The 23,566-nt window shown below is 34.7% G+C and overlaps 2 protein-coding genes across 7 annotated transcripts; one reads left to right on the forward strand and one right to left on the reverse strand.

The window, feature by feature from the left end:
* The first annotated feature begins 1,002 nt into the window (after positions 1-1,002).
* Positions 1,003-6,575, forward strand: LOC104897887 (pathogen-related protein). Of its 2 annotated transcripts, none has more exons than XM_048647510.2 (4): positions 1,003-1,219; positions 3,582-3,714; positions 5,748-6,049; positions 6,144-6,240. In XM_048647510.2, the coding sequence occupies exons 1-4, from the start codon at positions 1,082-1,084 to the stop codon at positions 6,180-6,182; spliced, it is 612 nt and encodes a 203-aa protein (XP_048503467.1). In that variant the 5' UTR covers positions 1,003-1,081; the 3' UTR covers positions 6,183-6,240. The 2 variants fall into 2 exon arrangements, with proteins under 2 accessions (XP_048503467.1, XP_010683154.1); XM_010684852.3 differs by having other exon boundaries at positions 1,010-1,219; positions 6,167-6,575.
* Positions 6,172-23,416, reverse strand: LOC104897888 (agamous-like MADS-box protein AGL30). Of its 5 annotated transcripts, none has more exons than XM_048647508.2 (14): positions 22,972-23,416; positions 21,743-21,789; positions 20,142-20,327; positions 19,929-19,988; positions 19,823-19,841; positions 19,649-19,716; positions 19,323-19,338; positions 19,160-19,221; positions 18,904-19,000; positions 17,739-17,780; positions 17,556-17,585; positions 17,301-17,410; positions 7,782-8,142; positions 6,172-7,208 (listed from the first exon to the last, which is right to left on the reverse strand). In XM_048647508.2, the coding sequence occupies exons 1-14, from the start codon at positions 23,017-23,019 to the stop codon at positions 7,107-7,109; spliced, it is 1,248 nt and encodes a 415-aa protein (XP_048503465.1). In that variant the 5' UTR covers positions 23,020-23,416; the 3' UTR covers positions 6,172-7,106. The 5 variants fall into 5 exon arrangements, with proteins under 5 accessions (XP_048503465.1, XP_019106069.2, XP_048503464.1 ...); XM_019250524.3 differs by having other exon boundaries at positions 6,172-7,202; positions 17,556-17,597; positions 22,972-23,411; XM_048647507.2 differs by having other exon boundaries at positions 17,556-17,597; positions 22,972-23,409.
* Positions 23,417-23,566: the final 150 nt, after the last annotated feature.

The following is a 23,566-nucleotide window of genomic DNA, read 5'->3' on the forward strand; positions in this document are numbered from 1 at the left end:
TAAAATAATATTTTTCTTTTTATAAAAAATTGAAAAATGAGAATCAATTAAACTTGCCATATGAGTAGGTCAAAAATGGAATATGCAATACCATTAATAACTTGACAAACTAGATTGATACAATCAATTCACGAAATCAATTAGAATCTTCAACCAAAAAAAGTTAGCAACATATCGTGATAACATAATATTTCATATTTACAGAGTTCAAACAATATGGTTTATTAACATCTATAATTGTTAAATAACTATACTAATGTCGCTGAAAAGAAAATTATTAAATCATCGACCCAATTTTACAGTGACGGTATTAAACTAGGTTAAAAATCATTCAACTTTAATTTAAAAAGGTAATAACATCTACAAAAGAACCTCAATAATTTACATCACCATCAAAATAATTTTAGTTAAAAAAAGCATACCAATTTGTATATAACTACATAAGATTGTCGACGCACGCATCGCGTGCATATGCAACTGGTTGAATAATAAAAGAAGAGAACTGCATTAAGGATTTTGAAACATTCTGAACCTTTCAAAATAATCAAAAAAGTTTGTCCTAAAAACAAAAGAAAGCTGTTTGGTTACAACTTCCCAGTTGAATACTTGACTAATATTCCAATAAGGAGGATGGACAAGGACAACAATAAAAAATTCCACAAAACATACTTTAAAGTTGAGTATATATATGGCATCCTTATATAGTTTCTCAATAATTTACATCACCATCAAAATAATTCTAGTTAAAAAAAACATACCAATTTATATATAACTACATAAGATTGTCGACGCACGCATCACGTGCATATACAACTGGTTGAATAATAAAAGAAGAGAACTGCATTAAGGATTTTGAAACATTCTGAACCTTTCAAAATAATCAAAATTTTTTGTCCTAAAAACAAAAGAAAGCTGTTTGGTTACAACTTCCCAGTTGAATACTTGACTAATATTCCAATAAGGAGGATGGACAAGGACAACAATAAAAAATTCCACAAAACAAACCTTAAAGTTGAGTATATATATGGCATCCTTATATAGTTCCAATAATCATAACCTCATCTACTGAAACAAAGAGAAAATGGTATCACCAATCGAGAAGGGAGACAAGTATCGTTCTTTCATTTATGGAGAAGGTGAGAAGAACACCAAATGGCTGTATGGAGCTCCTCCTAACTATGATATCGTCAATAAACTCTTTGAAGAAGGAAGGACTAAGGTAACCTCCTCTCCTACCAAATCATATATATATATTTTTTTTTTACAACAAGGAAATTTGCATTAATAAAAAGTTAGAATACAACCTAATAGAAATACTACCAAACGAAACAAAACCAAGAAACAACTAACGCTATGAAAAACAACACTAACTCGTACAAACAACTTAATATAAACACTAAAAGGTAAAAGTCCAGCCCGAACAAACTTTGTCTTGAGCGATGACGAGTGAAATAGGATAGGAAAGGAAATCTGTTGAATACACAACTCTGACGATCTTCATAAGCCTCTTGGGAGTCTCCTGCTGATTCGACGAACAAAGAAGTCACGTTTGAGAGTGACTTCGTACCCTGCTGCGAGGGTATTCAAAATTCAGTCACATTAGACTGAAACCCGAAAAACGAGGTGGAGGTCTTGACGTACCCCAAATCAAGTTGGGGGGCCTCCCACAAGATGCGTTTTTTAGGTGTGATGACACATAAAGTCATCACGAGAATTTGGGGCGAGTTAGATTGATGAAGTACGCCCCACTGACAGTACCTAGGATCCAAAGGAGCAATCCCAAAGCTAGAAGACCAACAATCAACAGATCGGAAATAAACAAACAAGAAAGTAATGGAAACAGAAACTACCACCCGACACATAGAGCCACGCCGGTAAAACATACTGTCAAAGAACCTGCACCGTACGCTTCCTTGGCACGCTAAATAGACTGACTCCTAACAACACTATCGGGGGAACGGGAAGGGGATACTTGACTGCACCTAATCCTAATCAGGGGACGGGGAGGGGGAAACTTATCCTAAACTATCTCAAGGGGGGACCGGGAAAGGGAAAACCTTGACCAGGGAAGCTAGGGGGGTTGACCACGCTAACGAGCCAAAACGGGGTGGGGAGGGGGGGGGGTTGGGAGACACGGACGAAGAAAGAAACAACCACGAAAGGGGAAAACGAAAAGGGACACATCGAACCGGGGAGGGGGAAACGCTCGGACGACAATAACGACTACGGACTGGGGAAAAGAAAACGACGACGGACGGGGGAGAGACGACAACGAACGCCTCTCAACGGACCTGCTGCCGTGGACCGAAATGCCGCACCACACAACCAAAACAAGCCTAAACCGGAAAAAGTAAGACCGGTGAGTGGAAAAAACAGAGAAGAGGGAGTCTATAAGAAGAAGTAGAGGCCTAAAGGCTAAACAGCCAGCCTCCGGCGAGCCTAGTAGAAAGGCGGCAGGGAGGGTTTGTAGGGTTAGGGTTTGTGAGATTTTTTCGTTTTAGAGAGAGAAGCTGAATGTGGTAATTAATACTGTTGTACTTGTGGTAGTTCCAATGAAACTTCTCTCCCAAATCATATTTTTAGTGAGAGAGAGGTGGTACGAATTCTAGGGCATGTCTAGGGTTCGAATCCTCATCCTGCAGGCTAGTAGTCTAGCAGAGATTGGTTTTCGGACCAATTATATCTCCTGATCTAAAAAAATCATATTTTTAGTGTGTTTGATTTTATTAGACAACTCTGAATAAACTACTTATTATAACCAAGGTTGTTAAAATCGGGATTCTACTTTGAATCGTAAGGTGGTCTTAGAATCGGATCGTAAAATTGAATCGTAGAATCGTAAGATTCTACGAAAATGTATGATCTGGATATTGCTCATTTTGTAAGTTTAAAATGACTAATAATTGAAAAAAGTAGTTGTTTAGCCAATAAATAGGCGATATTGACCATATATGTCTATTAATAACTTTGGTATCTTAAATAAATTTGATTTAGAAGTATGAGGTTTCCGTTGGTACACAAAAATGCATAGAATCGTGTAGAATAATCGTGAATCGAATCGTACGACCATATTTGAATCGTAAAATCGTAAGATTCTAAGATTTGAATCGCGATTTTAACAACTATGATTATAACTAATCTGAACTAGAAAGGAATGGATTCTAGATTAGATTAGATTTTGCAACACGTTATATGAACTTCTTAGACTTTATGTATGTGAAATTATTGGAATATACTTCCTCCGGTTTTTTTTTTACTTGCAACGGTTTGACTTTTACACTATTCACCAACTCTATTTAGTTTATGTTTGGTGATTTATAGTTAAGGAAAAACATATTCATGTGGGATCTTGTTAGATTCGTCTGAATGTATATTTTCCGAATATATATTTTTTATAATTTTATTTATCGGTAATTAAACTATCGATGGTTGAAAATATGTATTGGCAAGCGTGAAAGTCAAACGGTTGCAAGTAAAAAGAAACAGAGGAAGTATATTACATTGCATATGTTGCATATATTGTTGATTGGTTACGTGGTGGTATATATGTGTCTTATGTTAAAGTTATTCATGATTGCAAGATATGGCCACCTGGTTCACTAGAAGAGAAAGTACAAAATCTAGTGAAGACAATGGAGATGGAACTGTTTCACAAGGTCAGTCCTCAAGATTATAAAGCAGTTGATGCTACCAAGTTTACTAAAAGCGTCAATGGTATCATACTATTTCTTTTTAGCGCCAGCTGTTTTCTTCTTCTTTTCTTTTCTAATTTGATTTCTATTATAGTACTTTGACATCTTCAGTGTAGGGATGGCAATCCAATCCGGATCCGACCATAGTCCGCTCTAATTCGAAGGAAAAAATCTGAGTCAACTCTGACAAAAAAAATAATCTGACTCCGACTCCGAGTCGGAGGAGGGTCGGAGTCAGATCTCAAGAAATAATCCAACATCCGACATCCAACTCCGACTTTGAATAATAGTAATACTTAGATTATTTGTACTATATAAGATTTCCATATGATTATTAGAATATATTATAATGATTAGATTATTGTATTATAGTAGACTATTCTATTATAAAAAATAGGCAGAAAAAATAAGTATGATCGGGTTCGGATTTTAAGTCGGGTCGGATTCGAATTTTCGGAGTCGGGTTCGAATTTTCGGAGTCGGGTTCGAATTTTCGGAGTCGGGTTCGAATTTTCGGAGTCGAATGTCGGAGTCTGACTCGAATTTAAAATCCGACTTCTTGTAGGGTCGGAGTCGGAGTATGCATAATCCGTCCCAGTCCGACCCGTTGCCATTCCTACTCCAATGGTTGCATTCATATGTCGTATGAGACGTATAATCGCACACGCGTAAATGTTTAATTTCTTTTCATTGGTATCATATAGGATATCCCACGAGCATATATTGCGGGTTAAATAATTTGGTTGTAACTATTAAATATCGGAGAAAGTAAACAAGTGATTTGATGCCAGTACTTTATATTAGTATTAACTAGTTTTTTGTCCCGGGTGATGTTCCGGGTCAGTTACAATAAATAAATATGTTGTTACTTTTTATTATTTCATAATTTATTTTACTACTTTTCGTATTTTTTGTTCATTAAGAATAAATTGTAAAATTCACATCACGCGTGATATAAAAAATATTTGAAAGCTTGGAGTTTGAAAATAATACCTAAAAAGTGATTGTGGTAAGAGAAAATGACATCAATATTCTCTTGTAAGTTACGTAATAAGAGTGTTAAAAATGTACTCGCTCTGTTTTTTTTTAATTGCTACATTTTCCATAAATGATTGTTTCTTTTTAATTGCTATATTTTTTATTTATTTGGGGTACTTGGCCCACCATAAAGTAATACTTTTATATTTGTTCTTTTCTTTTTCCACCCAAAAATACTACATTTTCACTTTTTTTCATTATTTTTAATTGTTAAGTTTTTTTAGTTAATTACAATTATTACAAGATTTTATATATCATATTTTATTTGAAATAGTGAACATAAAGTCATGGTGTATTGATGGTTAAGCTCTTATTTTTCATTTCAAAGGTTACGTGTTCGATACCCTGCACTAACATTTTTTTTTTTTTTGAGGAGTACACATGAACATAAACCATTTGCATTAAAAATTGGAGGAAAGTGCCACGTGACACATAAATTTTCTTTCGCACGTCTTTTAATATATTGCTATAGGTGTTTATAGGATCTTATAATTTTATGTGAATAAAAACAAATTAGCATGTATGAGTCTTAAATATCTGATATCTAATTGTAGACGATTTTGTTTTCAAGAGAAATTTACATGCTATTTTTCACCATTTAGCTTCAAACTAGTTATTAGGGCCCAGGCAATGCTCCGGGTAAGAAAATTTTCATTTATTAATAATGTACTTTGATATGATAGCACTAAATACAACTTGGTCTAGTGGTTAAAACTTTAGTACATGAATTTGAGGTCGTAGGATCAAAACCTATACTATACAATTTCTAATTTTTTTATTGTACATGAATTATTACGTAAACTAAAACTTTTTAGGGAGAGCGCCACATGTGGCACCATTCCTGGTTTACGCACGCCTTTTAATATATTGGTATAGATTAAAGAAATTACATGTTTGAAACATCTAATACTTGAGATAATTCATGGTGTTTCATCGATATTGCTAAGTCTTTTCTGAAACTTTTGTCATGATCTATGTAAGCAATCTAACTTTAGTTGAATTAATATGCAATACAAGGGAGAAAGCCCCTAACACTGGAGGAAGCAGCACAGAAAGGGGGTGGATATAATGTATTTCTGCAAACTTCATTACCAGAGGAAATACGCTTGTATGACCCTGCAAAAGAGACAAGACAATCATCACACAAGCTCTTCACAACAACTTTCCCACGAGGGTTTGCTCTCGAGGTTCTCCAGGTCTACTCCGGTCCGCCGGTGATCACATACAAGTTCAGGCATTGGGCTTACATGGAAGGTCCTTTCCAAGGTCGTCCCCCTACTGGAGAACTTGTAGAGTTCTTTGGAGTTGCTATTTTTGAGGTATTGTTTCTTAATATGACATTTTCACTTATTCCAATTCTTTTATTTAATTACAGTATCCATGTTCATAAAATCCACAATTGAGATTATATAGTGTTTTTCCTGCATTCAACATAGGTGGATGAACAGATGAGGTTGATCAAAACCGAGTTCTTTTACGACCGTGGCGAGCTGCTTAGTGCTCTTATGAAGGGTCCAAAACTGGAAAGTTATTTTGGTGACATGAAGCTAAGCTGCCCTGTTTTAAGAAACACAGGGTAAAGAGAGATATTAAATCACTTTTACATGGCTCTTTCTTCATGCTTCTTATAAATTCTGCAATAAGGCTAGTATTTAAGTTGGTGTTTGCATATCTTCAAATTCTGGGTTTGGTTCCTTAGAAGTATTTTGGTGCTGTACCTTTTAACTAGTGTTTTGCTTATAATTTAATCGTTGTGATTTTCTAAGGAACTTGGACAAACTTTGGCTCATATTTGGAATTTGTTGGTGTAAGATTATCAATTATATAAAAGTTAGTGATACATAATATTGTTGTTGTATGAAATACAAGGTAGATGCACAAGATACCGGCCAAAATTGTCAGATTATTATTAGTTAATACAAAGACAGCTCTAAGGATGGCAGAATTTCGACGTTGGATTTGACAATTGTTGTTGATGTTGATTTACATGAATAATTAGGATTGATATATGTTATGAATCCAAGAATTTCATACATTCGAGAACTTTAACAATAGATTTGATTCACTGTACTGTAATTTCAAGTTGGATTCAGTTTACTGTAAGCTGATGTTTTAGCAGCCGCATAAGCTGCATGTAGTAATTACATTAGTCTGAAAGAATGAAAATATAAGTAAAGTTGGATTTTCATCCATGCCTATGATATAGCTATGATGGTAGATTTATGTAATACAGAAGTGCTTTAAGGTGCAGATCGCCTCCGAAATGTTTATTGATGTCGGGGGATCCACGCAACCCATGGTGCAGTTATATGTATAGTACTGACTACTGATAAGTAGTAGATTCAGAAAGAAAGTCAGACAAGTTGAGCATAATGGTTAGGATTTAGGATTATTGTCAAATAGTAGATGACTGGGATCTCCAGCAATTCTTTCATAAATGGATGGCATTGCAGGAGCTTGAACAGTTGATTTCTGCCACTAACAAAGAAGGAATCAGAAACTACAACAATTAGATCAATTAGAACAACTTAATTATATGCATATATGCAGTTTTAAACATGCACATTACTGCATTAGGGAAATGGTTCATGTCAATGTATTAATTGAAAAAAATACCAACTTTTCATAATTTTTACTTAGTACATAATCAAATATATTAATGGTCAATGCCGAGACTGTAAAAAAGCAATTGGGTAGAACTTATGATACGAGAACGTGTATCAGAAATTAGTCTATGTTCATTACACGCAAAAAAAAAGAACGACACCTGCCAATTGTATTATGTCTGTATGCCAATCTTATGCTTCTAATTATGCCATGAAATTTATGTGCTCAGGCCTGTTTTCCCCAGCTTATTTTCAGTTCAGTTCAGTTCAATTCAATTCAGTTTAGTTCAGTTCCGTTCCTAAATGGTAATCATTACTATTAATTAGTTAAAATTTAGTTCAGTTCAGTTGCTTTATGACGAAGAGAACAGACCCTCATTGTATAGCAAAAACAACAAAGTTTCTATGAAAGTGAAAAAACAGGGAAACTCAAGACAGGAAATACCTGGTAGTTGTTATAATCAGCAAATGCAGAATCAGCAGGAGTATCAGGTAAAAAATGATTGCCAATGCCATGGGAAGGTAAGGTTGACTGATAGTTTCTACCAGCATCATAAGCAAGAGCTGTACTTTGTCGTTGATCCATACCTAACATCGACTGCATATTAGTACTATCACCACCCTGCATGTTAAGGCCATAAGGTAGATATGAATACATGCCACCAAATTGGAGTCCCTGAAATGCATCATGACCAACATTGTCTATCCCACTTAGTTGGCCTGGGCTATTTGCCTCTGACTTACTACTTGTGCTTAGACACCCAAAGTAGCTACCAGATGTAGAACCAGTGCAGCTCTCAATGTCCCTGAAAACACAATTAAAATGAGAATTGGATAATATTATGAAATAAAGAAAGTGCACGTTGTAATTACTCCATTTTGAATCAAATGTTACATTTGTGCATGTTTATAAAGGAAGCGAATACAGGTAAAAAGATAGGGGATCTTCTTCTTCTGAATGAGGAAAAGGGACAAAGGCTTAATTACTAGCAGCTATGGTCCATTTTTCACACTACCATAACATGCAATAAAATGATATTGAATGTTTTATTGGTACAAGGAAGTGTGGAGTTGGTACCAGAAAATGTTCCGAATATACTTCTATGAATTCTACAAGGTGTTCTAATGGTACCATACAGTTCTTTTTCCTTGTCAAAGACTATTTGGGACCTCCATTGGCCCCCCCATTTGGACTCCAATAGTCCAATTTCAAGTGAGAGATAGTGAGGACTGAGGACTCACGTGCCCAAAACTTAAAGTGACTTTTTGTTTGAAACAAGGGAATACTATCATCTTCATCACTACTCTCTAGACTCTTGATTAGAGAGCTTGTCAGCATTAGTGTTAGCCTTATAGTAGGCTTAGTGCATATATTATACAATAAGTGCAGATATAAGTACTTAAATATACGGAGATAGGAGAATATAAGAGTGAAGAATAACATTATGATAGATAAACTTCTTTGCTTTGCTACATATTTATACTAGCCTATTCGCTAAGTTAATGAGAGCTTTTCTCTCTTACACATTCTATCAATGAACAATATAGAATCTCAATAATATGCAATCATTATTTAGTAAATCAATAATAGCATTGTTATCAATAGAGGATGAGAGAAGAAGCCATAATTTAACACCCCCCTTGGAACTCTTCTCTCTCATTCCAAGCATATCTCTTAGCATCTCGAATCTACCCTTTGGAAGCGGTTTGTAAAAATGTCTGCTAACTTGTCTTCTCCCTTGATCTCGACTAGCCTAACTTTCACCTTCATCCTGAGCTTCTCTAATAAAGTGACACTTGATTTTAATATGTTTAGTCATGCGATGGAAAACATAATTCTTAGAAATAGCTATCGCTAAATCACTATCACAATAAATGATAGTAGCTCCTCCTTGAGTCTCACCAACATCTGTCATAATCTTTCTAAGCCAAATTGCTTGATTTACAGCTCCACAAGGTGCAATGTATTCTGCTTCAGCAGTAGATTGAGCTAGGGTATCCTATTTTCGAGATAACCATGAAAATACACCATTACCAAGTGTAAATGTATAACATGAGGTGCTTCTCATATCATCTTGGGAGCTTGCCCAATCACTATCTGTATAACTAACTACTCTTGGACTAGTTGAGGGTTGGAAATTTATTCTATAGCCTGTAGTTCCCTTCACGTATATTAATAGGTAACTTGCTGCAAACATGATATCAGGTCTTGTTGCAGTATGATACAGTAAGCTACCAATCATGCTTCTGTATATTCTCTGATCCGCCTTCTCATATCCATCATTCTTGCATAACTTTTCATTTGCTTGAAGTGGAGTTGTCACAGGATTGCAATTCCCCAACATGAATTTCTTTAGCAGACCATCTGCACATTTCTTTTGGCAAATGAAATTTTCTTGTGGAATTTGATCAACTTCCATACTAAGGAAATAACTCAAAATTCCTAAATCAGTCATCTCAAATTCGTGCATCATTTTTCCTTTGAAATTTAAATTTAATTCTTGATTATTACCAGTGATGATTAGATCATCCACATATAAGGAAAGGATTAAAATATCTTCATTATGTTGTTTCTTCACATAAAGAGTATGCTCGCTAAGACTTTTCTTAAACCCTTCATGCTTAAAATAATCGTTAATTCTAGTGTACCATGCTCTAGGAGCCTGCTTGAGACCATATAAGGTCTTATTGCGTTTCAAGACTTTGTCTCCTATATATTTCACTTCAAATCCAAGTGGTTGTTGAACATATATATATTTCTTCGCTGATTTAACATCCATCTGATTCACTTTCTATCCTTTTGAGGCAGATAAAGCTAAAACAACTCAAATAGTATCATTTCTCGATACAGGCGCAAATGTCTCATTGTAATCAATGTCGAATTGTTAAAAATAACCCTTGATAACAAGTCTTTCTTTATACTTCAAAACACTACCATCTGGATTGAATTTAATATTGTATATCCACTTGACTCCGATGGCTTTCTTATGAGGAGGTTTCTTGACAAGTTCCCAAGTTTCATTCTTTTCAATCATTCATATTTCTTCTTTCATAGCTGCCCTCCATTATGAGAATTGAACTGCTTCATTGAAGTTTGTGGGTTCAATTATGCCAATATGACAAGATTCACAGTCTTCTATTTCATCTATTTGTGGGAATCTTGCATACAACTCTGTAATTGTCTTATTTCCTCTATTAGGACATGTAATATTATCAGAAGATGGTGTGGATTGGGAAAAAGACGATGCTTGAGGCAAATTTGATGGTGTATGAGGTGGATCAATTTCTCTTTCATTATGGGAAAAAGTTGTTTCTATTATCGAAATATTTATGTGTCTCTTTTCTTCTTTATTTGTTTCCCAATTCCAGAATGCATCTTCGTCAAAAGTAACATCTTGACTTATGATAACTTTTTCATTTTCAAGGTTGAGAATTTTGTAGCCTTTTGATTGTGAGTTATAACCGATGAATATTCCGTTCTCAGATTTAGCATCTAGCTTGCTTCGTTTCTGATCTTGAACATGGAAATAACATATGCTTCCAAACACACGAATATGTTTTATTGAAGGCTTATACCCGGACCAAGCTTCAAGAGGTGTCATGCCTTGGACAACTTTGGTCATTCCTCGATTTTGAATGTAAACTGTAGTGTACACCGCTTCTGCATATAACTTCTTCGAAAGTGCTTTCTCTTCATTCAAACATCTAGCCGTTTCCATCACCGTTCTGTTTTTTCCTTTCGGAAACACCATTTCGTTGTGGTGTATGTAACCATCAGTTGATGCTCAAATCCTTCATCTTGACAAAACTTGTCAAAATTTGTTGATGTGTATTATGTGCCATTATCACTTCTTATGGTTTTCAGTGAATAACTACTTTTATTCTCTACAAGATTCTTCTATTTGAGGAAAATAGAGAAGACTTGTGACTTTTCTTTCATAAAGTATACTCTAGTCATTCTTGTCAAATCATCGATAAAAAGAATAAAATACTTACTTTCATCCATTGAAAGTGTCTTCATATAGGCCACATACATTTGTGTGTACAAGTTCTAATTTCATAGTTGCTCTCCGTGCTCCATCCTTAGGAAATGGAAACTTGTGCATCTTTCCAAGCCGGCATGTTCCACAAAGATCTTTACACTGATGTAATTCTGGAATATCTTTGACAAACTGGTTTTTGGATAATATATGGAGGGATTCAGTATTGCTATGACCCAACCTTTAATGCCATAACCAATATGTCTCATTGCTTTCAGCTTTGTAAGCATAACATGTTAAATATGACCATTTCACGGGAAAACTCTTGTTTGTCATTGGCACTTTTGCAATCTCCTTATCGAATGAATCAAATCTTGCAAATGTTACCTACAAAGTGAACCGAATATCCATTCTTCATCATCTGAGACACACTTAGTAGGTTCTTGTCTAGTTCTGGAACATATAAAATATTATTGATTAGTCTTCTTCCTTTGTTTGTTTCTATAGCAATAGTACCTTTACCGCCTGATTGGACAATTGCTCCACTACCCATCCTTATGCGGCTTCTTGCGGATTTATCCAAAGTGATGAAACAAGATGGATTCTTGGTCATATGATTACTACATCCACTATCGACCAACCATACATCATCTTTGGATATTTGTGAAGCCTGGTATGAATAGAACAAATGATCTTCATCATGACATTCAAAATTTTGGGCTTGAGCTTATTTTGGCTACTTTCTACAATCCTTCTTGATATGCCCAAATATCTTGCAAAAGTTGCATTGAGGTTTTCCTTTCCATCTACAATCTTTCTCTTGCAAATCCTACATGGAGGATATTTTCCTTTATTCCCTCCAAAATTACTATAACTATATTTTCCCTCAAATTTTTTGCTATTACCTTTTTTGGTTTGCCTGGAAAGTTTTTTCGGATGAACTATGATCCATTTTGCTTTTATCCCTTTGTTCTCGTGTTTTAAATAAACCAATCATTTCCAATGCACTCAACATTGATAAATCTTTTGTACTTTGGATAACACTAACAGGAGTGTCATACATCTTCGTTACAGTGTTGAGCACTTTTGGAGACAATTCTCTCCTCTTTAATATCTTCTTCATATATTCTCATTTGATTGACAATGTCTGTGACTCATGAGAAATATTGATTAATATTCTCATCATCAAACATTGTCAAGTTTTCGAACTCCACTTTCAAGGTCTAAAGTTTAATGCCTCTAACTTGGGCACTTCCTTGAAATTTGATGTTAATTGTATCCCAGGCTCCTTTGCCGTCTTAGCGGTGAATATTCTTGGAAATATAGCATATGTCATTGCATTTTGTAGAAGGTTCACCACCGCTAACGGGAGTTTCTGAGGTTGTGGGAGCACTTTTTGTGGGGTCATTTATACAATGTCCCAAAGATCTCTCGACTTAAGTATTGTTTTCATTTTTACAACAAAAAAGTCATAGTTTTCAATACTTTGAGTTGCCATGCAGAAGATAATAGAGAATGTTGCTCAAAAATAAATTAAATTATTTTAAAACACTGGCTCTAACACCAATTGTTAGCCTTATAGTAGGCTTATCTACGTAAATATATGAAGATAGAAGAATATAATATTGAAGAATAAAATTATGATGATAAACTTCTCTGCTTTACTACATATTTATACTAGCATATTACTAAGTTAATGAGAGATTTCCTCTCTTACGCATCCTATCAATGAACAATATAGAGTCTCAATAATATGCAATCATTATTTAGTAAATCAATAATATCCTGTTATTGATAGAGGATGAGAGAAGAGACCATAATTTAACAATTAAGAAATAAGCTTTATTCGTCATTGCTGAAAAAATTCCAATATCATTCATAATAAAATCGTTTAAAGTTATTATTTATAGTATTCACTGTTTTAATGATGACAAATAATATATTATTGAGTTTAGAATTAATTGTTCTTCTTAGAATTTATTTTTGAACTTAGATTATCTTTATGTTTTAATCTTTGCATATAAAGTAGTTTATATTCTTTTGTTAATAATTAATTTAATTATAACTTATGTAGATCAGAATTGGTTATGAGTTTAACCTAGTTAAGTTATTTAAATTAATTATTACATGCACTCGAATATTATATGTTATGAATTGCTTTGAATTAACCATATAACATGGAATATTATTTTGAAAAAAAATAAGTTCCATGATATTAGTTGTATTTGTTTGTTGTTCTACACGTTGAATGATTTAAATTGTTGAAGTTTCACAATAAAAAAAACGGGGGCTATGAATAAAGAAAGGGAACGTTGTTATTCTGGAGTAATGGATGACTGTATGTGGACTTAGGCTACGTTTAGTTCACCTGAAATTTTTTGATCTGGAACTTATCTGATCTGAGCTTATTTTTTCTGATCTGATCTGATGTGAACTAATCTGATCTGAACAAATTTACAAGATGTTATCTTTTATAAAATATAGTATTACTATTATTATCATTTTATTTCTGTTACAACTTTTACACAACTTTTATTATTATTATTATTATTATTAATTATTATTATCATTATTATAATAACAACAATAATTATAATCATAATAATAATTATTATTATTACTAAAAATAACTATATAGCCCAAGTCATTAATTTATAAGAGCACTTATATATACAATGTTTCACACTTTCCCTTAAAAACAATATTTCACATTTGAGAAGTCGGCAGACTCAACTCTTTTTTTTCATATAAAATAAAATAAGATATACAAACGACTATGTCTTGCGCAAGAAAGAAATAAATAGCGTTCAACTTCAAATAGCTAGAGAGATTTGGAATTCGGTAGGAAGAGGTATACCGAATCTAAATTTATAATTTGTATCTCACACTTAGTTTATTTTGAAATGTAATCCGAACTTAGTAGTTTCGTTGTCATGAATTTGAGATATCATATTTTATATATTTTTTTATTTTTGCGTCAATCTTATGTTCTTAACACATGGCTTTTAATTTTCTATTATTTAATAACAACAAAATAACTTAAAATAATAATAACAATGACATTTATAATGATAACAACAAGATTAATAATAATTACCAATATTAATAATTAATAAGTACAACAACAACAATAATAATCCTTTTGAACAAATGTATTAGTAAATAATAATACACTCTTTGTATTTTTTTTTTTATCTTTGTCACTTAGAATCTTGACTCTATTCACAATTAGAGAGAATCTTTTTTATTTTTCTCAATATATAAGAAAAAATATAGTCATGTGGGGTCTTGTTTGATTCGTCTCAATGACTACTTTATTAATATTCAATTATTATAATTTTTACTAATATGTAATGAAAGATATTTAATAGTAATAATGAGTTTTTAAATATAAGCATAATCTGATATGATCTGGTCTGATCTGATATGATCTGAACTTATTTTTTCTGATCTGATCTGATTAGATTTGAAATAAGCGAAAATGAGGTGAACTGAACATAGCCTTAGTGGGAGAACTTCATGGAGATAACGACTACATCAACGGATGGATCATGCGCCACTTCTAACACTCATGTCTATGTAGTGGAGCAAAAATAAGAGCAGCTGAAGTCTTCTATATATAGCTCAACCAAAACCAAAATATATTAACAACTTTCAGATTTACATGTCTTATTCATTAGAAAGTTTATTTCGGTTTTTATGCTATTCAAAGCAATAATTCTTTTATTATTTTCAATTGTTGAGTGAGTGAGATTTAGAGAACAAAATCTTCGTAATCAGAGTGAGAAAGAGACAGGGAAGACTTTGAGTAAAGTCAAGTGAGGAAAGTCACGTGTTCAGGGGAACAAGGTGACTGGGAACAAGTTCCTAGAGGAACAGAGTGAGGATTGCTTTTATAATAAGTTGTAATAACTATTATAAATAAAAGAGCAAGGTTTCTTTCGAAAGAATTGTGGAAGAGAACCTTGTTAAATGTATCTTCTTATGTTCTCCTTTACTACCTATTCTCTTTATTATTAGCTTTCAAGTTTTATATTATCCGCAAAAAGTTCGAAAATCTCCACAACTACAATTAATCCCCAATCTTGAAGTTAATCTAGTGTTTATACTAGACTAATAATTGGTATCAAAGCCCGATTCCTCCAAGATCAGTTAACACTGAGGAGCTAGTACCTGGTAGATATGAACACTACGGGAGAAAAGTTGGATGAAGGTTACTCAACCCAACGTCCACCCATCCACCCATGTTTAATGGCAAGTATTATCCATACTGGAAGAACTGCATGAAATCTTCATAAAGGCAGAAAATTATCAAGTATGAAGAGTGATTGAGATTGGTGACTTCGAAGTTACCAAGAAGAATGACAAAGGGGAGCTGATCCCAAAACCCTAGAAGAATTTGATAAAGAAGAATTCGACAAAATGGGGATGAACAACTTAACTAAAAAGCTACTCCACTATGGCATTGATCCTCATGCAATAGAATCATGGGGTGCAAGACTGCAAAGCAGATGTAGGAACTACTTTAAGTTACGCATGAAGGAACCAGTAAGGTGAAAAGATCAAATATCGATATGCTCATGCACAAATATGAATTGTTTCAGATGAAACAAACAGAGCATGTCCAAGAAATGTTAACTCGTTTCTCGAACATCATAAATGAACTTGAGTCTCTTGGAAAAATCATTACTCCAGAGGAACAAGTTCGAAAGGTTCTAAGAAGTCTTCTACAGAATGAGAAGTGGATGGCCAGAGTAGCAACTTTGTTAGAAATCAAGGATTTCACTACATTCAATGTAGAGTAATTGGCAGGTTCCTTGATGACTCATGAATTGCATCTAGGAACTCATGAGCAGAAACGGTGAGACCACAGACTCTGGCTCTCAGAATAGATGAATATTATATGTTATGAATTGCTTTGAATTAACCTAATAACATGAAATATTATTTTGAATAAAAATAAGTTCCATGATATTAGTATTTGTTTGTTGTTGTTTTACAGGTTGAATGATTTAAATTGTTGAAGTTTCACAATAACAAACCGGGCTATGAATAAAGAAACGGAATTCAGGCTGCAGTTCCTAGATTCTAGGGAGACTGGAAACTGACTGGCCAGTCAGTTCCTAGAATCCAAGAGTAACTCCTATGTCTATGTAGTGGAGTAAAAATAGGAGCAGCTGAAGTCTTCTATATATAGCTCAACCAAAACAAGAATAAACTAACAACTTTCAGATTTACATGTCTTATTCATTAGAAAGTTTATTTCGGTTTTTATGCTCTTCAAAGCAATAATTCTTGTATTATTTTCGAGTGTTGAGTGAGTGAGATTTAGAGAACAAAATCTTTGTAATCAGAGTGAGAAAGAGAAAGAGAAGACTTTGAGTAAAGTCAAGTGAGGAAACGAACAAGTTCCTAGAGGAACAGAGTGAGGATTGATCTATAATGAGTTGTAGTAACTGTTATAAATAAAAGAGCAAGGTTTCTTCCTAGAGAATTGTGGAAGAGAACCTTATTAGAAGCATCTTCTTGTGTTCTCCTTTACTATCTATTCTCTTTATTAGCTTTCAAGTTTTTTTATTATCCACAAAAAGTTCGAAAATCTCCACAACTACAATTCAAAACCCCCCTCTTGTAGTTGATCTAGTGTTTATACTAGACTAACATTATTAAACAACTAAACAAAGCAAACTGTGATGAAATTTTCACTAATTTCTATAAATACTAAAACATCCAACTCATCACATTTGCAGCCTAATCACAAAATGCATGTCACCACCGTCAGACCATCTCATATCCATGTAAGAGAGCAGAAGGAAAGCTTGCAACTAGCATCAAACAATAATCATGAAAAAGGGGCCTATAGTTTAAGTGTTTAACAATATCTCTTCCTAAAGACAGGCTTTCGAAGTCACTTAAAACGAACATGACTGTCTCCTTGAACTCAAAGGAGGTCTTAATAACACCAAGTCTGGACAACAGCTGACCTTTGGGTATGTGATTTTTGCTCCTGAGTTAGAAAAGTTTGCTGAATATTATCACTTGGGTTCCATAGTAATGACTGAAGTTGTTGTCCACCGCTTGCTTGAAAGGAAAACTGTGTGCCATCGAATAGATAATAGTTACAAGTGCTTAAAACACAAGAAACTAGCACGGCTTTTCTATATTAGATTGAGGGGTGGGGAGGAGAAGATTTACAAAGCTCCTGCAAACTTTTGTCAAGGTCAGTGAAAAGGCATTACCTGATTCTCCAAGGCCAAACGATGTTCCTTCTGGAAATTTTCCTACCATTTTATGATTAGTAAAACATGTCATATACTGATGAACTATACTATTTATTAAGCTACCATCTTTACCAATGACACTCACACAACTCTTTACAAAGCTCCTGAACACTTTTATCAAGGTCAGTGAAAAGGCATTACCTCATTCACTAGGGCCAAACAATGTTGCTTTTGGAAATTTTCCTGCCATTTTATGAAAGGTAAAACATGTCATATACCGATAAACTAGACTATTTATTGAGCTACCATCTTTACCAATGACACTCGCACAACTCTTTGTTCATGCACACAACATACTAAGTACCAGCTTACCAGGTACTCTCAGCTATCCACACCTATCCTCTACACAACTCGTCTTTCGCTACCAGCAGGAAAATTCCTCTGGCTATACCCTTCAAAGAGGCACGCTGGTCCAGTGACTTCTCTAATTGCTGTCAACCTCTTAACTCAAATGGCAAAGGAGCTAACTTACTGAATGGCATACAGCCAATTAGCTCTTTGATGGTGGACAAATTACTGACTACACTAAAGCTTAGAGCCTCTTAAATCAATGACAGAGCACCAACTTACTCAGTGGCACACAAGCATACAGCTCTGTAACAGTGGAGACACCTCTCACTAGACAGCACTTCACTTAGCTGCCATAACCTTAAGGCTGAGCTTAGCTTTCTGTCATCCCAAAATATTCATGAACATAATATAGATTCACTATTATGTAATATAATCTTGATAAATAAAGATATAGCAAGACTGAAATAGCACTAAAAAAAGTATAGCACACACATCAACTAGCAAACTAGTACTTTTCACTCACCTCCCAAATAGATAATACAATTCCCAACTATTTCTCATGCATAACACTGACTAATACCTTAGTACTATCTACCGTCTTACTTTCACTCAAAAGAGAGATCAATCTACTTTTATTGAAATTTTCTTTTGAATATTTATGTAAAGTTAAATAACAATAATGATGATAATGTTGTGCATCTAGCTTTTGATGTGCAAGATATCAGCACATTCTAAATCGAATAGTCGACCAAGAATATCACCAAATCTTTAGTTAAGCAAGTTTACCGGCTGATATCACACATATTGAATGAATTATGTGCTGTATGCAGGATTGCAGGGTACATATGTGTCATGTTATCAATTTCCTAGTTAAATTGTCTTCACCATTACGTTTTACCAGTACCTTTGTCAGTTCATTCATATACTTTGAAGAATGTTTTAAGCGCAAGAGGATATGAGCACTGATTTCTAGAAAGAGAAAAAAAAACATCAGTTTCTAAAGTAAGAGGATTACCTTCTGTCTTTGGATTTGGTCAAGTGACTTCTCAAGTGAATCTTCCATTTGCATCAGTAGTCCAAAATCATTGACATTATCAGGGTTTGTCCAATACCTTAAGGCAATTTCAAAAAAGAATATTCAATAAGAAAGGGAAAAATGCTTGTCAATACTACAACAGTGTGGAATTGAGAGGAAGATATGTTGACTGTAACCAGCAGCTATTGAGTAACAAAATATTAAATCTGACACTGCAAGAGGTTTCAAATATTACCAGAGTCTTTCATGGATCTCAGCAAGTCTTGTTTGTAGTTTAGAAGCCTGTTCAGTCACATCCTGCAAAGAGAAATTTTCTAAAGAACCAACCCTGGTTCAAAAAAAGAATCTGGGTAGTCCATATCATAGATAAGTATTGAGTACCTGGATTCCATGCATACCTTAAGTGTTGGTGCACTGGTGAATAAAAAAGATTAAACAGATAAGAAGAAGAAAATAAACACGTTTTGCAACATATCTAAGAAAACTATAGGCTATGTTACTCGAATTCGAGTACTCATGTTAGACATGGGTATGTAACCAACTGTACCACTTAGATATCTTAAAAAACATTTCCATCATTTTGGCACAAAATTAAGTGCCGAATTTTCCATATCTAATTTGGAGTATCAAAGATCCAACATGGGTACATGAGATAAAGTGAAGAGTCCGAGTAACATAGTCCCAAAGATTATAGGTACTAAAATTGCATGAAACCAACATATACCTCGTATCAAGAAAATCTTCTATATTTACAGCATGGTCTGACTTCTTCCTGTATGTTTTCTTCAGTGCCTAGACTTTCATAAGGAAACACAAAATTCTTACCAGAAAGAAAATTGATAGTTGTAGATGGATACTTGAAAATCAACAATTGGTTCATAATAGATAACAGGCTTACTTCAAGACCTTCCAGCTTTCTATTATGATTAAGAGAAAAAGCAATGGGAGTTAGGTCAGAATGAAAATAACTTATCTATCAATTGAACAATGTTCAATATATATACCTTTTTGTCCTCTCCTGTGGTGGTAGCTGATTGAGCCTTGCAATAACCTCCTCAATGCTGCTACACAAGCAAAATGCAGGACAATGCTAAAAAAAACCAGTACATTGATAACTGATGATTGCTAAACTCCACCAAGTTATAATGCATAACATAAAAGAACACTCCAATAAACTTGGTTTGCCACCCGGGAAGTATGACATAAATTGCACGTACCTGTGCTTTCCACAGCATAAACTTGGTTTACCACCCGGGGAGAACATGACAAGGGCAAGGTCTATATCGCACAGTATAGATAGCTCTTGTGCCTTTTTCAAGATCCCATGTTTTCGTTTTGAATAAGTGGTCTGACGGCTACTTGAGTTCTCTAGTTTCTTTATATCCAGCTTTACTTTTCCCATCCTGCACCATTTAGCAAAGATGTTACCTTACTTTACAAAGAAGATAACAGCTGCAATAACTAATAAGTCAACCTTTTATATAGATAAACCAACAGTTGACATTAACACTGAAGCTCAGTAGCTCTGGGACAAAATTTAACAGGATGCATCAAATGAAGAGCTGACCAATAAATTGTTCAGATATGCATAAAACAAAATTCAGCCCACTGCTTCTATGAGTTTTAACGAAGCTCCTGCTCTAAACAGGACTGTGGGAGTACATCTGTATATGTCTGTAGCGACTGCAAGTCTGCAACTAAATAAAACTAACATTGTCAAGAATTGAAGAAGGGTTAAGGAGTGGGCTTGTGGCAACTTGCCACAATAAGGTGAGCACATTATGAGTCCGAAGGCAATGTAGTCTAGTCCTGGAAACAACCTTTAGAAAGAAAAATTCTACAAAGCTATATATCAACTGCCTAACATCTAGCAAAAAGGAAACTTTATACACCCTTTTAATAAACTAGAAGAGGAAAAAAAAAGTTGAAGGACTAATAGGAAACTTCGAACTTTTCGATTCTTAACCCATGATAGATGGCTAACATTAGCTAAACACCTAGCAAGCTTGGTGTAGCTAGCAAGATTCTCAACCCCCCCCCCCCCTTACTTGGAGGTCAACCAACTGCAGGCTCTTGGGATTGAAATTCTCCTAATCCTCTCTCCCCACTCTAAGAATCCGACCTACTAAACTGGACTAATAAATCTTGAAGGTTGAGGTCGAGGTTTATTTAGGTCATTTTACCCTAAAAAGGAACATTTAGCTATATAACCTTACTTATTCAATAATATGTACATTACACCCTTCCTTAACCCCGAATTTTCAAACCCTTGATAGATACATCGATGTTGCCTGCACATCTGCACTGTATGTAATTAGTTAATCCCAATCTAAAATACCATTACTCAAACTTTTCACATACGGTTGATTGGTGTAGATCTCAACTAGATTAGTTGGTTAAAATCTCGGGAGGTGACACCCAAAACCTGGGATCAAATTCCGTCTATATCAATTGTCCTTGTGGCTCTCTTTACACCAAAAACATACTGCTGATCGATTAACTAAGACAAATGTTTGTTTGTAGATGATAATTTTATGGGAGGGTATATAAACTTGCTAGCACATATCTTTATTATTCCATAATATATTCCTAATGTCCTTCAAAGAAAACATATATTCCTAATGGCAGAATTACAAACTATTATATTATCACAGCAAGATGAATATTGCCAGAATGAAATATAAATTCCACACAATGTAAAACAAGAATGCTGGAAAATATTGGCCATGGTAATCAATGTCAAGCTATCAAAATGTGTATAGAAAAACGAGGGAAACAAACAAAAACAATAAACTGGGAAAAAGAATTAAAAGTTTACCCAGAAAAGGAAAAATGAGATTTAGTGTAGCATTGAAATCCAAAAATCTGGGATGAGAGACAAGCCTACTGTTAACCCAGATGAAGAATTGATATGAAAAATGATAGAAATTAAATGCAATTAATTAGAGAAAGAGAGAGATTAATCTTAGGAGCCAGTGAAGATGGATGGGTTTAGCTGCAAATTCGGTTATTGAGAAATAGCGGGAGATTCGGGATGACGCTTACCTTGCCGAGACTAACAGAAATATGAAAAGGATAAAATATGCTTTGTATTTGCTCTTCACAAAGATGGTAGACCCCAAATTAACCCCAAAATCGACTTGGAAAATAGAGATCCAAATACAAATTAAACAAATAAAAAAAAGAAGGGGTTTACTCTTTTTAAAAAAAAAAAAAATTGGTAAGAAGAATTCCTATGCGCTGTCCTTGTATAGTGCCTCCATCCAAAGGCTCATTACAAGCTAGACACCCCTTAACAGTCAACCCCTCTCCCCCCTCAAAAATATTAAAATTTCAAAAAAAGAAGAAGCATGAATCGAACCAATTTTTGGTTTCTACCATGGCGGAAACAACTATTTTTTTCCAGTCCCACCACGGTGGGAATGGAAAAAAAAACCTATTTCGTTTCCATGAATAACAGTGAAAAAAAGAAAATTAGAAATTTCAGAACAGAAGAGGAAGAAGGGAGAAAGAAGAAGGAATGCATTGTGTTGGGGGGAACTAGGGGGCGGTGGCAAGGGGAAGGTTGAAGGGAGAGTAGAGGGTGGAGGGTGGAGGGTGGAGGGTGGAGGGTGGAGGGGGAGGGAGGTGGAGGGAAGGGGTAAGAGGAGAGGGGTGGAGGGTGGAGGGTGGAGGGTGGAGGGTGGAGGGGAAGGGGAGGGGAGGGAAGGGGTAAGAGGAGAGGGGTGGAGGGTGGGGATAGCGACTTGCGGGGGGAGATGGGGACTACAGAGGTGTAGAGTGGGGTAGGGGGTTGTGGCCTATGGGGGCGATTGCAGGGGTGGGGGTGCTGATGGGACCGGGATGGGGGTTGAAGGGGTTGGCAAGGGCCATAGTGGTAACGGTGGCTGAAGGGTGGTGGTTGTAGAGGAAAAAAAGTAGAGGAGGGAGAAAAAAGAAAAAAAATAGTATAAATATGGACGATATACGGTAAGTACGAGCGGCAAATAACATGGGTGAAAAGAAAGTGAGTCAAATACGGTGATGATGGATACCTAGTCCACTAACCATTTTTTTGAGGTTTATGATTGAGCTTTGAAGCATGTTGGCTTGCATTTAGGAAAAATCGTGATATTGTACTGATGTGTACCCTTTGATCAAATTCAAACGAAATAGTTGTGTAACTATGAGTTGTTTTGGTTGAGCGCTGGCAATAGTTGAACCCTAAGGGGTTTAGAAGGAGAAAGGGTTAAAAAAATATAATAAAAAAGAAGAAAGAGAAAAAAGGGAAGAGAGAGAGTGGTAATCGGCTCATATATGAACCGATCATTCAAAGTTTGCAACAAAAAGCTAAAAAAGAGGGAAGGGTAATGGACAAGTGGCGCGAGGAGAGTGGGTGAATTCTGACGTGCGTCAGTCATCTAAAGGCCACAATTCATTGATTTAAATGAGTATAATTTTTCTGCGTTTTTCGAAGGTTAATCCTAAATAACGCTCATAATTAAAAATTATTTGAAAAAATAGAAACAAAAGTATCAACGACTCTGATTAATTTTTCTTCTTCTATAACTAGACCCCAATAATAAGGTGTTTCCTTTTCTCATAATAATCCCCAAAATTGGATATTGTAGAAAATATTTGGTTTAAATATTCGATTAACATT

Source organism: Beta vulgaris, chromosome 6, assembly GCF_026745355.1.
Source record: "Beta vulgaris subsp. vulgaris cultivar EL10 chromosome 6, EL10.2, whole genome shotgun sequence".
Lineage (NCBI taxonomy): Eukaryota > Viridiplantae > Streptophyta > Magnoliopsida > Caryophyllales > Amaranthaceae > Beta > Beta vulgaris.

What these genes read in the sequence shown, in the direction of transcription:
- LOC104897888 (XM_048647507.2), bottom strand. Translation starts at nt 23,019, where the DNA reads ATGCAAGCCAACATGCTTCAAAGCTCAATCATAAACCTCAAAAAAATG. An exon ending in GAGATCCATGAAAGACTCTG is followed by an intron (nt 19,001 to 19,159) that starts GTAATATTTGAA and finishes AATTGCCTTAAG; the next exon opens with GTATTGGACAAACCCTGATA. An exon ending in CAAAAATCACATACCCAAAG is followed by an intron (nt 8,143 to 17,300) that starts GTCAGCTGTTGT and finishes TTGTGTTTTCAG; the next exon opens with GGACATTGAGAGCTGCACTG.
- LOC104897887 (XM_010684852.3), top strand. Translation starts at nt 1,082, where the DNA reads ATGGTATCACCAATCGAGAAGGGAGACAAGTATCGTTCTTTCATTTAT. An exon ending in TTGAAGAAGGAAGGACTAAG is followed by an intron (nt 1,220 to 3,581) that starts GTAACCTCCTCT and finishes CATGATTGCAAG; the next exon opens with ATATGGCCACCTGGTTCACT. An exon ending in TTGGAGTTGCTATTTTTGAG is followed by an intron (nt 6,050 to 6,166) that starts GTATTGTTTCTT and finishes CATTCAACATAG; the next exon opens with GTGGATGAACAGATGAGGTT.